The sequence below is a fragment of the Nycticebus coucang genome, chromosome 22 (genome assembly GCF_027406575.1).
Source record: "Nycticebus coucang isolate mNycCou1 chromosome 22, mNycCou1.pri, whole genome shotgun sequence".
Lineage (NCBI taxonomy): Eukaryota > Metazoa > Chordata > Mammalia > Primates > Lorisidae > Nycticebus > Nycticebus coucang.
This window is the reverse complement of record NC_069801.1, coordinates 12,505,110-12,525,058: the sequence shown is the minus strand read 5'-3', so window position 1 is coordinate 12,525,058 and position 19,949 is coordinate 12,505,110. Positions and strand designations below refer to the sequence as shown.

General features: G+C 48.6%; 1 protein-coding gene across 1 annotated transcript in view; it reads left to right on the top strand.

Moving 5' to 3' along the window:
- RCC2 (regulator of chromosome condensation 2) overlaps positions 1-17,751 on the top strand; it is a 30,438-nt gene extending 12,687 nt beyond the window's left edge. Inside the window, exons 5-13 of the mRNA XM_053576175.1 lie at positions 2,118-2,249; positions 2,850-2,938; positions 4,309-4,423; positions 7,327-7,493; positions 9,258-9,438; positions 9,966-10,071; positions 12,083-12,155; positions 14,262-14,339; positions 15,359-17,751. Of these exons, the coding sequence (XP_053432150.1) occupies positions 2,118-2,249; positions 2,850-2,938; positions 4,309-4,423; positions 7,327-7,493; positions 9,258-9,438; positions 9,966-10,071; positions 12,083-12,155; positions 14,262-14,339; positions 15,359-15,463 (1,046 nt within the window). The 3' untranslated portion in view covers positions 15,464-17,751. The remainder of the gene's footprint in view (positions 1-2,117; positions 2,250-2,849; positions 2,939-4,308; positions 4,424-7,326; positions 7,494-9,257; positions 9,439-9,965; positions 10,072-12,082; positions 12,156-14,261; positions 14,340-15,358) is intronic.
- The last annotated feature ends 2,198 nt before the right edge of the window (positions 17,752-19,949 follow it).

Here is a 19,949-nt window from a genome sequence, read left to right as displayed (position 1 = left end):
TGGCCTGTGGGCAAAGAACAAAGTGCATCTTGCTGTCCAGATGTGTGGCCCATGAGCCGACTAAGGCTACAGGGGGTGTCATGAGTCCACTGTTAGTCACTAAAAGGCAGAGGGATGTTGTTGTCCAGCATCCATAGTATTAGTGCCACGGGAGAGGTTGATGTATTACTCACGTGGGGTCTGCCTTCCCCAGGTGTGAGCCCGGGGGAAACAGCACCCAGAGCTTGTTCTGTGTTTCACATGTCTTTCACTGTGAACTTAGGTAGCTCCTGTTGGAAGTTGGCGTTGCCTCTTCTGCCAAAATTCTCATGCTGGCCCTTAAGCTAGATTTTCTTTAAGAACACGTCGAGGTGGCTCGGCGCCTGTGGCTTATGTGGCTAAAGTGCCAGCTATATACACCTGAGCTGGCAGGTTTGAATCCAGCCCAGGCCCACCAAACAATAAGGACTGCTGCAACCAAAAAATAACCGGGCGTCGTGGCGGATGCCTATAGTCTCAGCTACTTGGGAGGCTGAGGCAAGAGAATCACTTTAGCCCAAGAGTTGGAGGTTGCTGTGAGCTATGATGCTACAGCACTCTGCCGAGGGTGACAGCTTGAGACTCTGTCTCAAAAAACAAACAAACAACAAAAAAAGATGTCCGGGGATGGTTTCCTCCTGGTAGTACACCGCCTCGTGGAGTTGGAGGCCCTTTGCTGACTCTGCAGTCCCGCAGGACCAGTGATCTCTGGCTCTGCTTTTCTCATAACCTATAAAGGTGTAAAGTTCATCACTGGGGAAGGATGTGACCCCCTTCCTCCTCAGAATTGCTCAAGAAAATCTTCATATATATTTTTATTTATTTTTTATTTTGGGGGGGAAATGGACAGAATCTCAAGCTGTTGCCCTAGGTAGAGTGCCATGGCGTCATAGCTCACAGTAATCTCCAACTCGTGGGCTCAAGCGATCCTTTTGCCTCACTTTTTCTATTTTTAGTAGAGACTTTTGCTCAGGCTGGTCTCAAACTCATGAGCTCAAGCAATCCACCTGCCTCAGCCTCCCAGAGTGCTAGGATTACAAGCGTGAGCCACCGTGTCCAGCTGAAAATCTCCATAAATCTCAATGTTAGGTTACACATTCGTGGTTCTCTTTGTGGGAGGGACCTGAAAGTGGCCCGTTGAGGTTTTTGCGTTGGAATTATGTAGCCTGTGTTGGAAACTAGACAAGGTATAGGGGCTTCTAGCCCTCTTTTTGGCCTAGCCAACTTGCCACTTGTGTTTTGGAGCCTCTTTTTTTTTTTTTTTTTCAGTTTTTGGCCGGGGCTGTGTTTGAACCCACCACCTCCGGCATATGAGGCTAGTGCCCTATTCTTTGAGCCGTAGGCGCTGCCCTTGGGGCCATTTTTTAGAGGACTTGGTGGCGGGGAGTGGCCCCCTTGGGCCTGCCTTCCACAGGGAGTTATTTTCACAGGTGCAGAGCTTTGGCCACCTCTGGAGCAGCTCAAGAGGTGGGAACTGGTCCCTGGAGGGGGTGTGTTCAGGGCAGGTCTGTACTTTGTTGGCAGGGTGCAGGTGTGAGGGCTGGGGTTGACATTGTGCCGTGAGCACCATTTTTAGGGCAGAGACTGAGCTGTCCACAGTAGATGCTCAGGGCACTGAGGTATTTGAGATTTGTCAGCCAGGTGTCAGATGGGTACTTTCTTAAAATACATCTCAAAAGGAAGGGACAGAGTGGGTGGTTGTCTCACAGGCACCATGAGAAGTGGGAACTGTGTGTTTCCGTGGGCATGCCTGCCTGTGTGTGGCATCTGGGTCGCACTGAGCCTTCCTCCCGTTCCCCTTGGCAGCAGAGATGTGGGAGGTGTGCATAGGTGTGTCCCACTGCTGCCCAAAGAAGGGGGTCGGGAGGAGGCGCAGCAGGTGCCTGCTGTGGGCTGCACCAAATGTTATGCAGGCTATTCAAGCCCACTCTAGCGGGCAGAGAAGGTGGAATTTTCTTTTCCCTGGATCTTGGCTGTCGAGTCTAGAGGGCACCTTGTAGGAGACAAGATTGGCCTCGTTTGAGAGTGTGTATGCTTGCCTTATAGTGCTGCTCTGGCCACCCTGTCTCCTTTCTACTTTATCTTACTGTGATCTCCAGGTCGAAATGAGAAGGGGCAGCTGGGACATGGTGACACCAAGAGAGTGGAAGCACCCAGACTCATTGAGGGTCTCAGCCATGAAGTGATCGTGTTGGCAGCATGTGGGCGGAACCACACCCTGGCCTTGACTGGTAAGGAAGTGACTGGTTCCTTCTAAGTTAATTAGGCAAGAGGCCAAATGGTCCACCATTAAAGTGGGGTGGAGTTACTCCTACGACTCTTGGTCAGGGGTCCTCAAACTGCGGCCTGCAGGCCACATGAGGCCGTGTGATTGTATTTGTTCCCGTTTGTTTTTTTACTTCAAAATAAGATATGTGCAGTGTGCATAGAAATTTGTTCATAGTTTTTTTTTTTAAACTATAGTCCGGCCCTCCAATGGTCTGAGGGACAGTGAATTGGCCTCCTGTTTAAAAAGTTTGAGGATGCCTGCTCTTGGTCAAGATTTGAAAGATGCTGCAGGAGCCAGATGGTGGGTGGCTTCTTGAGGGTGTTGGGAGCCTCCCTGGTACCCACGGGAAGCCCGTCTGGGAATCTGAGACAGCTAGCTATGTTTTTATGCACGCCCAGTTTCTGATGTGAATTGGTTTTGCTCTGAAGTACCAATTCACCATATTTTGGACTCTCACTTGCAAATGAGCTTTTTTTTATAAATTTGATGCTTTTGATTCCAAATCTAGTTGAAAAATATTCGGTATTATGTTCCCTTTTGTGGTATTTTTCCTTCCTTCCAGAAACTGGCTCCGTGTTTGCGTTTGGGGAGAACAAGATGGGGCAACTGGGCCTTGGCAACCAGACAGATGCCGTCCCCAGCCCGGCTCAGGTAACTGCTCCCCTCCCCCAGTTAAGAATCCTTGGCTTTTTGCTTCTCTTGACTTTTGTGTTTGTTTTTTTTTTAGGTGAGGTCATGTACTTCTCCCCATTGTTTGAGTTAATTGACCTCTTGTGAAAACAGGGTCCAGATGCTGTTAAATGGAAGTTGCATGCTATAGGGCAGCGATTCTCAACCTGTGGGTCATGACCCCTTTGGGGTCGAATGACCCTTTCACAGGGGTTGCCTGAATACATCCTGCATATCAGATATTTACATTACAATTCACAACAGTAGCAAAATTTTAGTTAGGAAGTAGCAATGAGAATAATTTTATGGTTGGGGGTCACAACATGAGGGAACTGTATTAAAGGGTTGCAGCATTAGGAAAGTTGAGAACCTCTGCTATGGGGGTGTCCCAAAGGCTGCCCATCAGGTTGCTATACATAAGAAAACTAAGAAACTATAGTTTAATGTACCTTTATTTACAAAATATTCATTGCAAAAATTTACAAAGAGTTGGCCAATAGAGAATATTTTGTAAAATTTTGTAATGAATATTTTGTAAATAAAGGTACATTTAGGTATAATTTCCCATTTTGTGTGGGGAACTTAAGGAGCCACCGTTGGGACACCCTGTAGTCTTTAAAACAGGTTTTGTGGCGGCTGCACCTTGTAGTCTTAAAGAACAGGTTTTGGGGCAACGCCTGTGGCTCAAGGAGTAGGGCGCCGGTCTCATATGCCGGAGGTGGCGGGTTCAAACCCAGCCCCGGCCAAAAACCACAAAAAAAAAAAAAAAAAAGAACAGGTTTTGTTTGTGGTCAGGTTGAAACTATCTTGAAAACTTTCTTTCTAAATGGGAGAAATACATTAGGCCTTGATTTAAGCCTATTCTATACAAAGAAAGTGAGAAATGTTATGTGGTATAAGTGTATTTATCTGCAAATATTTTGTATGAACTCACTGGCCAGGTGATTAAGACACAAATAAGAAGAGTCTTTTATTCCTAAAAAAATTAAGGATTAAGTTGGGGGGTAAGATTTATACCTTCAAAATGCACTACTAATAAAAGGCAGAAGAATGCTAAGTGCCTAATTAGTGGTTTAGGTGATGAAAGGAAGGGCTTGGCTTTCTTGCTATTAAAAAGAAACAGTGGCTTTGAACTCTACCCCTTATTGGGAAAGGGGGGAGGGGATTGTGAAGATATTTCTTTACATAGATTCTATGCTTTATATTACAGAAATGCCTTCAGCTTTTGCCTTCAGAATTGAGTTTATTAAATACCTTTGTAATCTAATAATTGTTTCACACCACGATGCAGAGAGGTAGAGACTTTATCAGTCCTTTAAAAAATGACTGAGTCTTCTGTCTTTTATTTTCAGATAATGTACAACGGCCAGCCAATTACCAAAATGGCCTGTGGGGCTGAATTCAGTATGATAATGGACTGCAAAGGAAACCTCTATTCCTTTGGGTGCCCTGAATATGGTCAGCTGGGTATGGAAATATATTTTTTAAAAGCTCCCTAATCTAACTGGGTATCAGAACCAGAAAAATCAGTGTGGGGCTGCACCCATGTGTTAGAAATGTGGGTAATTGATCTCAGATAATAGCCTTTATCCATTAAGTGTATCTCACGTTTAATGGAACAGTGTGGTGTAATTCACAGGGTTACAAAGTATTGCCCCTATTTGCCTCAATGAAAAAGTCAGGACTGGGGTCTGACAAAAAGATTTTTTTCTGTGATTTGAGATCTCATTTATATAAAAGGATTTCAAAGTTAAAAAAAAAAACCCACCTTCATTCAGCTTCACATTTAAATCTTTCCCTTTTTTGAAAATAAGAAAATTGCCCAAGATGAAGGTTGTTCTGAAAACCCTGGCCTGGGTGATTATTTCAGGGTCCCACTTCCCTGTTGTAGGAATGCGGGGGTGGTGGGGGGCCCCAGTTCTCCTCCCAAACAGAATGCATGCATCCAAAACATACAGAGTCTCATTGAGTAGAAAAGTTCAGAAAGCCCCTCTCAAAAGAGTAGGAAAGGTCTTGGATCCTCCTCTGGCACCTGCCAGCCCATCCGCAGCCCATAGCCTTGCGGGTGGGCGGTGCAGAGTGCGGCGCGGGCGCCCCCTGCCGGCTGGCGCGCTCCCACAGTCCCGGGATCTGGGTTGCTGGGTCTCGCGTCACCAGAAACTGGCAGATGGAGAGGGTATAAATAGACCGCGGAGACGCGATGGCCTTGGACTTCAGGGAACAGTGACTTTGTGAAACTAAATATACCTTGAGTCAGAAGTGAGTAATAAAGAACAGCTCTCTTCGCGAGTTCCAGTTGGTTGCCGGGGCGTCTGGGCCTGTTGGGGAGCCGTTTCCATGGCCACGGCCGCTCCAGGCCAGACACCGGAAGTGCGAGCTGTGCTTCCGGCCCCGCGTGTGGCCCCTGCTGCCGCCCGGCTGCCGGGCACCTGGTCCAGGCAGGTCAGGACAGCGGAAGCGGGGGGGACCATAACGGCTAGTGTTTTTGAGCAGCTACTGTGACCACAGGCGACCATTTCAAAACTCTTCACTTGCTCCGTTTATACTCACTGAAGGTATTTGGAGAATTGGCTCCATTTGGATCTGTAGAGGTGCCAGCTTGTTTTAAAACATGTTTTCAATTCGATTGTCTAGATCCAGGCAGATCCCTTTTAGAATTAGAACATAAACGTGACCTTTATGTTCTAAAGGGGAGTGTCCCCAGCACACACATACTTGCTGTTCTCTTTTTGCAGTGTGTTTATTGGGTCAGGTAAGGCAAAGAAGCTGTGGCCGCTTCAGATGAGTAGGAAAGTCTCCCTTATTCCATGTTTTCTGGAGCAATGGTTAGCTGATAACATGGAGAAACCAGGTGTTGTGTGTGGCTCCTTTAAAGGAGGTAGAGGCAAAAACAGTCCCAAAATGTGCTTCCCTCTGCCTCTGGGGCTTGCCAGTTTATTTTAGTGTCCATCATTTTGATACCACAGAAAAGAGACTCAGGAAATCATTTGTTGACTGCTTTATTGAAATCTTGTCCAAAAGAGTGCAAGTATCCCCAAAAACACCATTTTTGTGTGAGAGGCAGCTTCCAGTGTCCTGTGACTCACTTTGTTTACTATGATGTCCTTAAATTCATCATAGCTTTGAAGATGGTGGAATCCTTAATGACTGTCCTTGGACTTTTAAATTGACAGGCGTATTCCAGCAGAAAGAGAACAGCTCAGCAGTGGAAAATTGGGGTCATAATACATACTTTTTTTTTTTTTTTTTTTTTTAAGAGACAGAATCTCACTTTGTCATCCTCAGTAGAGAGCTATGATACCACAGCTCACAGCAACCTCCAACTTTTGGGCTTAAAGCATTTCTCTTGCCTCAGCCTCCCAAGTAGCTGGGACTAGAGGTGCCTGCCACAACCCCCGGCAATTTTTTTGTTGCAGTTGTTTAGTTGGTCCAGGCTGGGTTCGAACCGGCCACCCACGGTGTATGTGGCTGGCGCCGTAACCACAGTGCTACAGGTGCCCAGTCAAGGCTGCCTATTTAAATAACACAGCATTCTCTCTGACACACCAGCAAAGTGTCAATGTGCAAACAAGTACACCGTCAAGGGGGTGGGATTAACCACAGGCTGGGGGCTAACAACGTGCCCAACTATGATGTGACAGTTTGACAGCTGACAAACTGATGACTCCAACATGGGGTTACGAGCAGTTTGTGACTACAAATAGCAGTACCACCAGTGAGCAGGGGCAGTGTTTCGGTGTGTCCCCAGGGCTGTACAGCAGCGGGGCTCCTAGTATGGTGATGTGCTGAGCTGGGTCCTTGTGAACCCTTGGCCTGGTGTATGTCAGAGCATATGAATTGCAGGCTTTTGTGTTAAGGTTACTGGTAATTCATGAAAAACAGAAGCCTGGAATTGTGTGTCGAAATTTGCTGTCCATTCTTGGCCCATCTGGTGTTCCTTGAGGTCCCCCAGCTATGGCGCAGATGCTACTTGGTAGATAGACTGTTCTTTTGGATCACCAGCTTCCCAAGTTTGTTGACTGCAACCCAATCTGAATGTAGAATACTCGATATAACTAAGAATTTTGGCAACAAAACACCCCTATGAGGAGTATCCTTTGGTGTTTTTTAATGCTATTCCATTCACTTTTCTAAAGTAATTGGAATTGGTCTCAACACAGAAAGTTAATTTCGTGACCTGCTAATTGGGCTGTGCCTCAAATAGGAGAATGTTCTTTGTTGACCGAAGTGTCTGGGTAGGGCCCAGACTGGCCCGATTGGGACAGGTGGCCTGGGCTTGTTGCAGACTCCCTGCTGCAGTCAGCAAGTACTTTGCCATGTCCCTTGTGCCCCATTTGTGGTTGCTGATGCTGGCTCTGTAATCACTATAGGACACAACTCGGATGGGAAGTTCATTGCCCGGGCACAGCGGATAGAGTACGACTGTGAGCTGGTACCCCGGAGAGTGGCCATCTTCATTGAGAAGACGAAAGATGGGCAGATTCTGCCTGTACCAAACGTGGTTGTGCGAGACGTGGCCTGTGGCGCTAACCACACAGTAAGGCTTGAGTTTTTCTTCTCGATTCCAGAGAGTCATGCCAGGCTGAGGGTGTATTTGTGTGTAAGTGTCCCAAAACATGGTATTGGACAGGAACTGATCCCATGTGTATATCCTGCATTCTTCAGAGGGTTTGTAACATTCATTTGGCCCTGAGGTCCTATGAGAACTTCTCCCACGACTTATAGACATAACCTAAACAGACACCCCCCATCACAAAGTAAACACTGTTTTGCTTTTGTCTTTTATATTAAGACAGTATCATGGGATCTTTCCAGGTCAGTAGACAATATCTTATACTGAAGAATTGAATAGTTTTTCTTTTTTTTTTTTTGAGACAGTCTCCCTTGATCACCCTCGGCTGAGTGCCATGGCGTCTTAGCTCACAGTAACCTCAAACTTGTGGGCTCAAGCAATTCTCTTGCCTCAGCCTCCCAAATAGCTGGGACTACAGGCACCCGCCACAACGCCCAGCTGTTTTTTAAAGATGGGGGAGTCGTTCTTGTTCAGACTGATCTCGAACCTGTGAGCTCAGGCAATCCACCCTTTTCAGCCTCCCAAGGGCTGGGATTACAGGCGTGAACCACTGTGCCCACCCAGCCATAGTTTTTAATTATTAAGGTTGTTTTCTTAGAGGTCAGTTGCAATAACAGTTTTTTATGTGTCTATGTATCTTAACTGCCTTTTTTTTTTTTTTTTTTTTTTTTTTTTGAGACAGAGTCTCACTCTGTTGCCCTTGGCAGAGTCACAGCTCACAGCAACCTCCAGCCCTTGGGCTTAGGCGATTCTCTTGCCTCAGTCTCCCAAGTAGGTGGGACTACAGGCGCCCATCGCAATGCCTGGCTATTTTTTGTTGCAGTTTGGCTGGGGCCAGGTCAAACCTGCCACCCTCGGTTTATGGGCCCAGCACCCTATTCACTGAGCCACAGGTGCCGCCCTTAACTGCCTTTTTGCCGTTATTTTTCCTGAGAACACCAGTAAGTAAAGTGTGGTTCTCTCCTGTTGAAAGAGCCTTGGGCAAGGCTCTAGAGACCATATTGGTCTTTCTGCTGACAACAGGCCCACCTGCTTCTCTGCATTCTTTTTGCTACGATAGTGCAGAGTGAATATGGCTAGGACTGGAGTAGGCAGCTTCAGTTCTGCAAACCTAAAAACTGATTCTCTTTTGTCTCATGTAGTCGGGAAATAAAGTCAGATCTTATTTAGGGCCTCTTAGGTCAAGTTTTTTAGTAAGTTGTACAAAGATACTGAATTTACATGTCAGAGGATACAGGGGAGACCCTTGAAAAAGGAAGATAGACTCTATCAGTTGAAGTGTCTGTGTGCTCACTTCCACAGCAACCGGGTACAGGTTAACCGTGTGTACCCGCGGTCAGGGGAGGGCTGTTTAAGAAAAATCCAAAACGGGGAGGCCTTTTCTCCTCTTTGTTCTTTCTTCAGTTAAGTCGGTATTTTAATAGGAAATTGAACGCATTGCCTTACTGTGTGGAGACATAGCCCTCTTGCTTCTGACCAAGCACAGGAAAAAACTTGAGACTTAAGACTAGAAAATAGAATTCCTGGCAGAGAAAGTAGCGACCTGGCCTTCCGCTGCGCACTCCTGGTGGCTCCCCCACCGCTGGAGGCAGGTAGAGGTTGCCCTTGATGTCGCTGCTCCTTTGTCCCTAGCACTTGCACCAGCTTCTCCGTGCAGAGATGATGCGTCTCTTCGTCACTTCTGTTGAAAGCCTTTTAGTTCCAGCACTGTTTCTCCTCTCCCTGCAGCTGGTCCTGGACTCCCAGAAGCGAGTCTTCTCTTGGGGCTTTGGTGGCTATGGCCGGCTGGGCCACGCAGAGCAGAAGGATGAGATGGTCCCTCGCCTGGTGAAGCTGTTTGATTTCCCTGGTCGTGGGGCCTCCCAGATCTACGCTGGTTACACCTGCTCCTTTGCTGTCAGTGAAGTGGGTTAGTCACTTTTTTTTCCTTTTGAGATAGAGTCTTACTATGTCACCCTCGGTAGAGTGCCATGGCATCACAGCTCACAGCAGCCTCAAACTCTTGGGCTTAAGCGATTCTGTTGCTTCAGCCTCCCAAGTAGCTGGGGCCCCGGCCACAATGCCCGGCTATTTTTTGGTTGTAGTTGTCATTGTTGTTTAGCAGGCCTGGGCCGAGCTCGAACCTGCCAGCCTCGGTGCATGAGGCCATCACCCTACTTACTCACTGAGCTACGGGCACTGAGCCAGTTAGGGACAGAGGTGCCCAGAACCAAATTGTGGCTTTTACCTCTGTTGCAGATCAGTGCTGTGGTCGGCGGGGGGCGGGGGGGGGTGCCACATGGGCCTTGTCCTGTCCCAAGACCATGAACCTCAAATAGTGTTCTTTTAAACACAAAATTCACTTGTCATTTCATCTTTTAGTTTGATAGTGCTGAAGGTGAAAGTCAGCTCTCGAGATGTCTAATCACAGTGGGAATGGGTTTTGTCTTCTCCTAGGTGGTCTGTTTTTCTGGGGAGCTACCAATACCTCCCGTGAGTCTACTATGTATCCGAAAGCAGTACAGGACCTCTGTGGCTGGAGAATCAGGAGCCTGGCTTGCGGGTAGGTGGCGGCATCTGCTGGTGAATGTGACATCTCTTCCTTCCACGGGGATGTTGGATTCAGCCATGGGTGCCTCTTCCCTGACAGGGCCCCAGTCCTGCTGACTGTGAGGCTGTCCCTGTCTGGGCATTTCATGCACTGACTCTGGTGGGGGCAGGAGGGGAGAGAGCTCGGGAGGTAGAGCAGATTCTTGTTCCCTTTCTTCACAGGGCTGGGGGATCATTTTGAAGATACTGATTCTCCAAAGAAATAAACAAGCAGAGCTTGATATGTTCTGCTTGAAAGTTATAGGTTGGAAATTGTTCACAGTTGGAAACAGTTTGATTTTAGTTACTCTGACACACTGGGAAACTTGGGCTCAAGCGATCCTCTTGCCTTAGCCTCCCAAGTTTCTGGGACTACTGGTGACTGCCACAATGCCTGACTAATTTTTCTGTTTTGAGTAGAAACATGATTTCGTTTTTGCCCAAGCTAGTTTTGAACTCCTAAGCTCAAACCCACCTTGGCTTCCCATAGTCCTAGGATGAAAGGTGTGAGCCACTTTACCCAGCTGGTTCTCAGTTTCAGGACACTTGTTTCATTCTCTACCATTTCTTCTTTTTTTTTTTTTTTTTTTTTTGAGACAGAGCCTCAAGCTATCGCCCTGGGTAGAGTGCCGTGGCGTCACAGCTCATAATAACCTCCAACTCCTGGGCTTAATTAAGCGATTCTCTTGCCTCAGCCTCCCAAGTAGCTGGGGCTAAAGGCACACACCACAATGCCTGGCTATTTTTTGGTTATAGTTGTCATTGTTTGGCAGGCCCAGGCTGGAGTCAAACCTGCCAGCTCTGGTGTATATGGCTGGTGCCTTAGCCGCTTGAGCTACAGGCACCACCCTGTCTAGCATTTTTTTATTATTTATTTTTTTGGAGCTAGAGCCTCAAGCTGTCACCCTGGATAGAGTGCCGTGGCATCACAGCTCATAGCAACCTCCAACTCTTGGGCTCAAGTGATTCTCTTGCCTCAGCCTCCCAAGAAGCTGGGACTTCAGGTGCCTGCCACAACGCCCAGCTATTTTTTGGTTGCAGCTGTCATTGCTGTTTGGCGGGCCTGGGCTTGATTCGAACCTGCCAGCTCAGGTGTATGTGGCTGGCACCTTAGCTGCTTGAGCCACAGGCGCTGAGCCCTCTCTAGCATTTCTTGAGGAATTGATTAATCAACTGGCAGGTGTTGGGGGAGACAGATTAGGCGGAGGTCAGCATAGCTTAATCTGACCTTTAATCCTGTGCATGAAGGCCCACTGCCTTTGGAATGGGCATTTTTTGTTTCATCCTGACGTGGTCTCATCTTTTCCTGGCATGTGTGTCTTCCAAAGTGACCTCCCACTGAAAGCCCTAGAACCTGGGGTAGGGATGGAGGGCAGTTCTTAGCCCAGACTTGTCAGAGATTCTCCTTTTAGTTGAATTGTCTGCATGGGACAATAGTAGGATTCGGGAGAAGCCTGTTGGCTCGTTTGTTTTTTTGTTGTTGTTTGCTTGTTTTGTTTTTTTGAGACAGTCTCAAGCTATTGCCCTGAGTAGAGTGCTGTGGCATCACAGCTCACAGCAACCTCAGACTCTTGGGCTCAAGCAATTCTCTTGCCTCAGCCTCCCAAGTAACTGGGACTTCAAAATGATCCCCCACAACGCCTGGCTATTTTTTTTGTTGTTGTTGCAGTTGTCATTGTTTTTTTAGCTGGCCTGGGCTAGGTTTGACCGCCAGCCCTGGTGTATGTGGCCATTGCCCTACCCACTGAGCTATGGGTGCCGCCCATCCCTTTGTTGTTTTTGCTATTTGGAAATGAATACGTTGTGAAGGTTTTAATGGGATGACCTTGGCTTTTTTTTTTTTTTTTAACTATGTATTTTTTTATTCCCTGGGATGACCTTGGCTTTTAAAAGCGATAGCTCACGCCCTTGCTCTTGAGCAGTAGCTGAGTGGGCTCCAGGGCTGGGGCCGCTGGGTATGGTGGTGACAGCCTGGCTGTTTGCAGGAAGAGCAGCATCATCGTGGCCGCAGACGAGAGCACCATCAGCTGGGGCCCATCGCCGACCTTCGGGGAACTGGTAAGGTGCTGGTGGGGAGAGGACGGGCTCCCCACAGAGGCTCTCTCAGACTGCCTCCTAAAAACATACAGAAGAAAACTAGGGCTTTTTGGGGTGGCGCCTGTGGCTCAAAGGAGTAGGGTGCCAGCCCCATATGCTGGAGGTAGTGGGTTCAAACCCAGCCCCGGCCAGAAACTGGAAAAAAAAAAAAAAAGAAAGAAAACTAGGGCTTTTTTTCTTTATTATATTGTGTTCTGCAAAGTTCTATAATTTTTGCATCCCCTGAGCTTTTAAGGATGAGTCTGTGCTGATGAAATAATTATGAAAACCACTTCTGTCCACATTATAAAATACAGAAATGGGGAAGTTTCAGATTTTTTTGGATTTCGTAAGCCATGATTGGGACTCCATGGTAGTGCTTGGGTGATAGGAAAGAGGCAAATTTGTTCCCTCTACAGAGGGTATAAGCCAGTGGGAAACATCATTTAACTCCTGGGCTGAAGTGTTCTTCCCGCCATGGCCTACCAAATTGCTAGAATTACAGGCCTGTGCCACCATGCCCAAATGGTGGAAACTGTCATTTTAAATCGAACGGCTGGTGAGCATGTGTCCAGTCTTCCTGCCTGTGGGAAACCTTTCAACTCAATAAGCAGCACTAGCCGGTGGTTTGCACTCTGCATAGCCATTAATTGTCAGGCCAGTCTCTAGGTGGTTTGGCGACATCTCTTCTCTTCTGCTAAATGGGGTTAGATCTGTGTTCCAGTTTTTTTTTTGAGACAGAGCCTCAAGCTGTCACCCTGGGTAGAGTGCCGTGGCATCACAGCTCACAGCAACCTCCAACTCCTGGGCTCAAGCGATTCTCCTGCCTCTGCCTCCCAAGTAGCTGGGACTATAGTCACCTGCCACAACGCCCGGCTATTTTTTGGTTACAGCCGCCATTGTTGTTTGGCAGGCCCGGACCGGATTCGAACCCACCAGCTCAGGTGTATGTGGTTAGCATCTTAGCCGCTTGAGCCACAGGCGCTGAGACTGTGTTCCAGTTTTTAATCTCAGTTACTTGACTGATGAGGTTAGAACCAGTGGCCCTCAATTTCACAGTTGGGCTTCCCAGACCAAATGTCTTTTATTTTTAGGTTCTGGTGCTAGGCGAATCTTTAACACAGCTTGGCCCTGCAGCTCATCCTGACGGCGCTCTGGTCATAATTTCATCCTCATTTCCTGCTAGAAACATGGTCCATCTTTCTCCCCTATTCTCTCATGGGTGGGAGCCAACCCTGCTGGTGGAGATGAAGGGAAGGAAGGGCTTTTCCTGGTTCTGTGAGCCGATGCTGGGGTGGACATACAGGTGTTCCTTTCCACGGGGCTCCGCACACCCTCATGTGCAGAGATCTGGCTGGATGGGGGATTTCAGAGGTGCCCATTTGAAACATTGAAAGGAAAGAGGTAGGACCTATTCCAGTTTGTATGGATTGTTCTTAGAGAAGAACAGATATTTTTTAGGGGGGCCTGCCAGATAATAGACCTAGACCTTCTAAATATGAATTTTGAAACTAGAGGGGAACAGGGAGACTTCTGGGGAAGGCTTTCAGGTGTCTGGGCAGGCCCACCTGTCTTTGCCCAGGTCCTCCTATCTCTGGTTGGGGGACACTGCCTTGCAGTTGTTACTAATCAGTAGTGTCCATTTCTCTCTTAAATCTTGTGGTTTGGATGGTGGTTATTTGTTCCTCTAAACCAGAGGCATCAAGGGCACATCACTGACCAGCGTTGTTTGTGACCTTGTCCTGAAAGGGTGAAGTTGCTGTTTTTTTCTTAAGATGTCAGCTCCTGTCACCTTTCTGTACTCCCCCAAAGGACTTTGTTATCAAATAAACCCTCACAGGTTAGAACTAGCACCTTGGTCTTCCTGAGATTACAGACTAGTCATCTGCTGGTAACAGCTTCTGTGGGTAAATGGAGATTCTGCCTGGCCCATGTATCTGAGAGTGGTGGGGCTCAGTGGCTGAGGGACCAGAGGGCATTGTCTCTGGCTCCGGTTAGTGGCTTTTCTGCTGTTGCCACGATTCCCCACTTTTCCGGAGTAGGCCATGTTGATCCTCGTTTTCTCGCATCTCTTGTTTGCTCTGCCAGGGCTACGGGGACCACAAGCCCAAGTCTTCCACTGCAGCCCAAGAGGTGAAGACTCTGGATGGCATCTTCTCTGAGCAGGTGAGCGTGGGCCACCATGCCGATGAGAGCCAGAAGGCTCATCAGCTGGGACCCATCGCTGGTAGAGCAAGTTCATGCTCAGTCACCCGTTGGGGCTGTTTCGTCTAACATCTCAACCAGAAGACAGAGTTCAGGGGACTGCTGGCCAGGGTTGGTGGCTGTCCTAGCTCTTGTGATATACATCACAGTGTGACCACAGCAGATTTGTCCCCAGGAGAGCACGTTGTAGCTCCATTGCACCTTCACCCAAGACTTGGATACTCACTGCTAGGCTGGGGCGCAGTTCACCAAATAGAAGCTGCACAAGGCAGATGGTGGGGCAGGGCCCCTCCTGCCAAGTTAGCCAGGCTGCCAGCCCTGTCTGCTGAGACCCAGATGGGGTGTGTACCTCACCCAGGCAGGACTGTGATCCAGTGAGGCCCATGCAACAGGGAGCTAGAGCTTAAGTCTCCGCCTGTCCCTGCCAACAGAGATGGCTCACTGGGCTTTTTTCCAGCCGCATCTTCTTGGTAGTCTGAGAGCCTTTGGCTGGCAGGGCATTCATTGGTGGTGGGATCACATGGAAACTTGCTGTCCTTAGAGGGTTTTTATACACGTCTCAAGAGGCCCCCATTTTTTCTTTTTTTTTTTTTTTTTTTTTGAGACAGAGTCTATTTGTTGCCCTCGGTAGAGTGTCATGGTGTCACAGCTCACAACAACTTAACTTTTGGGCTCAAGCAATTCTCTTGTCTGAGCCTTCTGAGTAGCTGGGACTACACGTGCCCGCCCGCCACGATGCCTGGCTGATTTTTAGAGATGGGATCTTGCTCTTGCTCAGGCTGTTCTGAAACCTGTGAGCTCAGGCAATCCACCTGCCTCAGCCTTCCAGAATGCTAGGATTACAGGTGTGAGCCACTGCGCCTGGCAGAGTCCCCCATTTCCCTCCGTGGCAGCCCAGCTTCCGGTGCTCAGTTACTAATTGGCCTTGCTGTGCTCACGTGCCCAGCACTCTGTACACAGCCAGTACTGATTTTTCGCAGGTCGCCATGGGCTACTCACACTCCTTGGTGATAGCAAGAGATGAAAGCGAGACTGAGAAAGAGAAGATCAAGAAACTGCCAGAATACAATCCCCGAACCCTCTGATGGTCCTGGAGACTCCTCCAACTCCACACCTCTCGCGGCAGCTGTCATTTCCATGTGCACTGGGATGTGAAGTCAAACGAGGAATTGAAAAAAGCAAAAGTTGACCGAAGGTGCATTTTTGTTAGACTCCCTGAGGTTCCGTTTTATAAGTGACCCAACATTAACTACCTTTTTCTGTATGCTTTCCAAAGTATGTTTTTTTTTTCTCTTCATGTTTAATTAAAATATTTGCTCATGGTTGACTTACCATTCCTACAAAAAAGGCAGAAACTTTGAGCAACCTAGGTTTTTTTTAAGTTGCTTTTTCTTTTTTCTTCTAAGTATACTTCCCCAAACACCCTTTCCAGTCATGATTAGCCTTGTGATCTGAGTGGGTGCTGCGTGGAAGAGGAATCACCATTTACTCAGAAAAGACGTCCTGTACGGGAACCAGCAGTATCCAGGCAAAACCGCACTTGTGTCTTGGAGCACCCTGGTCACGCCTTTCCTGCTTTTTCTTGCAGACCAGCCGAGGCCTGCGCTTGTTCTGTTTCTCCCCACGGCCTTCTGGCTGCACCATGAATAGAATCTGCCATTCTCCCCCCCCACCCCCCCAGGTGGGGGTTTGGGGTCTGTGTTTCGCCATTTTTATCTACTTCAGCTGTAAAGGAAACCCAAATGAAAATCAGGTGATTGTGGAACCATGGGGGCTTGGGGGCAGGGCAGAGATGAGGAACATTTATGTCTTCTGCAAGGTCCGGCTTCGTGGCTCCCTGCCGAGCGGGCCTTGTCACTAGCACTCGCCAATTAGAGATTTATCAGCCAGCAGTAAAAAGTGCTTTGTCCAGCCCTCGCAAGGAAGGGTCAGCTCTTGTCATACCAGCCTTTATCACCTTTGTGCTTCGGCCTTTTCTTTCTCTACCCCTGCCTGGATCCTGCTTACAGTGGGCTGTCCTGTTTCTGAGACTTGGGGTACCGTTCTGCTAACCCAGCTCTCTAGTCGCATTTGCTTGGCTCTGGTACCAAATACTTGGGATTACTGAAGAAGTCCCCCTTCCTGTGTGTCAGCGCCGATGCTGTGACTGCCACCCGCTTCCCGTCAAGTGCCCTCTGCCCAAGCTCGCCACCAATGTGCACTGTGCTGCGTGAGTTACGAGGTGCCTTTCCCGGAACCCTCCGCTCACTTGGACCCAAGAGAGGTGACAGCTCTGGCTGGGGCTCTTGGATTCCAGAGGGTCTGGACTGGTTTGGGTGCTTTAAAATAGATTTTTAGTTCAGTGGTGCTTACGGGGGAGGTGGGGGTAAGACTTCAGTGTGAGACTGGGGTGGACGGGAAAGTTCCATATTGGTCTCTTCAGTTTGCTTTGCTTTTGCTATTGTCACCATTTGTCACTGTCTCGATGTTAAAATGCCAAAAATGATCTAGTCCTCGTTGCTTTTTTCCCTGTCTTCCACCCCCGTCACTCCTTATTATGGTGACTTCTGCCCTAGCAGGGCCCATAGCAGCAACTGTCCTGGCCAGTTCCAAGATGCTGCAGGAGGAGACTGGCCTGCATCTTTCTAAGAGTTAGTCTGATACCATCATGCTCATCTCTTTGTCCTATGTCCAATCAATAGTCCAGGGGAGAAGCTTCTGCAACTTCAGAGCTTCTGCTAAACTAACTTGATTTGTCCAAATCAACCCAGAATCACTATCTCTAACTCAAAGCTTCCATGTGACTACCTAATCCGTTTCCCTGGATAGGTCTTTACTGGCGCACAGTTCAGGCAGCTGTGCTCTGTGTCACCAAGAGGGTCGAGGAAGCAGCACCCTGGGTCCTGGCCTTTGCAGAAGCCTCCTTGTGCGTAGCTGGGCCTAAGGCCTCCCATGAATCAGCCTCAGCCTCTTCTGGAACCCTTGCTGGGGACAGGAGCAGGAAAGGCACCTTCCGAGTGAAGACTTCCCTGTCACCTGGCCCCATGTACCTCCCTTCACTTCCTTTTGGCTTAGAATTTAAAATGAACTTCCTAATGGGGAAGATCCTTTCGAACAAGGGGGAGGGGAGGTCCTGCACTCCTGCAGAAAGGTACACAGCAGCCTGGCTTGGCTGGGGATGTGCTTGGCTCTGGCCCTGCTGGTGTCTGGCCAGTCTTCCAGCTCAGGAAGGAGAATTTCAAAGACAAGGCATAAGGGTGCGGAGGAGCTGAAGAGCAGGTTGTGATTTGGTCGAAGGTGCCTGGTTTAGTGCTGTAATTGTCTTTTTTTTTTTATATATATATATATTTCTTGGAGTAAACATTTTAAATAAATGGCATCATTGTTTACTGTCTTGGCCTTTGTTTCTTTTTCAGTTAGAACACATCTGTCTTCTCAATGCCTTCTGTGCAGGCGCCCCCAAGCCTGGCAGTCACAGAAAAGGGTGGCGGGAGAAAGGTGGCCCCAGGGGAGCTCTAAGCTTAAATCACACAGGGGTTAAGGTGAGTGGAGCCCCCAGCTCTGCCCCTTGAAGTGTGTGTGGGGTGTGGGTATCAACGCTTCAGTCCAGTTCAGAAATAAGTTTTTCCTAGTCTTACTGGGGCTTTGAAGAGGGTGAGAACGAGATCAGTCCGGGAAGCATCCAGAATAGGGGCTGGCACGGACTGTACCCTGAAGAGTGTGCTCACACCCCCGACTGAGAAGGGAGCCTTCCAAGGATGCTGGCCACGCATGCACTCACCACTGTGGGCAGTGTGGCTGGATGCCCACCAGGGGGCACCAAGGGCCAGTCCTGTGCAGATGCTGGGGCGCGCTTGGGCAGGAGGGCCTTCACTTTTAGGTTGCTGCTTTTGGCCGCCCTGGCCCAGTTCTAGACTGGATTATCTGCACAGGCCACTGGCTCCCTGCAGCTGCAGAGAGGCCAGCACCAGTCACTGGCGCCTCTGGGTGCTGGCTGCTTTATGTTGAGTGGCAACAGCGGTCAGACCAGCCCCTGCCAGCAGGCATTGCCTCCGTTCTAGAGAGAAGGGGAGCCTGTCCTGAAGTCTATTACTGGCAGAAGCAGCATGCAGTGGCAGTTTGCAGGTCTGTCTATGGGTAAAACATGGGATTCCCCATCACATGGCTTGGTCGCCTGGTGTTTCCCAGGCACGTTGATACTGCCCTGGAGGATACCCCTCTGCACCTCCAGTCTGCAAGGGAGTGGCCACCCCTTCTGGGGCAGCATCCATGGAAAAAGTGGTTGACACGTTCTGGCTGTTATGTGATATCCACTTGCATCTCCTGTAACCCATACCAATAGTCTTGAGGGGTAGGGGCCTTATTCCCCTGTCACAGGGAAACATGAGATGGACAGACCAGACTGTAGCAGGTCAGAACTGCTCTGCTAAAAGGCCCCAACACCAGACTCCCATCTCCCATCCAGGAGCCTACCCCTGGCCAGATCAGAACCCCTGCAGCCCACGGCCAGTGTGGGAAGGGGCTGCCCTCAGAGATGTGGGGATAGCCAGCAGAACACACTACCCTGGAGAACAGCAGCAGCCTTGGGCCCTGTGGGCTGGCGGCAAACTACATCTGCCGTGCTTTCTGTACATTGCTTAACAAATTTACTATCAGTAAGTGCTTTTAACTTTTTGGCTACCACATAACTGGCTTTTATGGTAGAATGAGTTGTAACTTGTTTTTGTTGAGAAGATAGACTTTTCGTTCAGCTATTTTGTAACAGGACAATACTTCCTACACATGGAATTTGGCAGTATCTTTTTGCAAATAAGAGAATATATATTTACTGGGACTATAGGCACCCACCACCACACCTGGCTAATGTTTCTAGAGATGAGGTCGGCTCTTGCTGATCAACTCCTGAGCTGAAGCAGTCCTCTCTCAGCCTTGCAGAGTGCTAGGATTACAGGTGTGACCACCGCCCCAGGCCTCAGCTGTCACAGGCTGGTCAGGCAAGTGGAAATAGGCTGCCTTGGGTCCTGGAGCAGGCATTTCAGCTTTAAAGCAGCCCAGGCCTGTCCCTGCTGTACTTTGTCCTTCAGACCATACCCTACAGACCCCAAGGAGAACAGAGCTTCCACCCCTGAGGACAGATGCCCTTGGGCACATTGCTACCCCTTTTGCCTTCTCACAGCCTGGAGCCTGTCACATTGAGCCCCGCAGCAGTGATCTTTCAACCCGTGTGCTGCTAGATCATAAATATGCTGTGAACATTTTTAAAGATTTTCAAAAAGTTCAAAGTATAGTCTTTACTTTTGATCAACATAATTGAAGTGCGACTGAAATTTAACTATAGGTTCAAGTGTACTATGAGATTAAAAAAGTTGAAAAAACTGCTGTAGAGCAAAGATGCAGGCTGCCAGGGATAGGAATGGGATAGCAACATTATCTAACCCAGTCACTGCCTCATCCCCCACAAGTGGGACAGCATGATCACAGGTGTCTCCACAGTTTTGTCCTCAGCTGTCATTCAACCCTTCCCCAAACAAGGCCACCATGGAAGTGCATTCAGAACAGCTTGAGCTTTATTGGCCATTCAGTGAACACTTC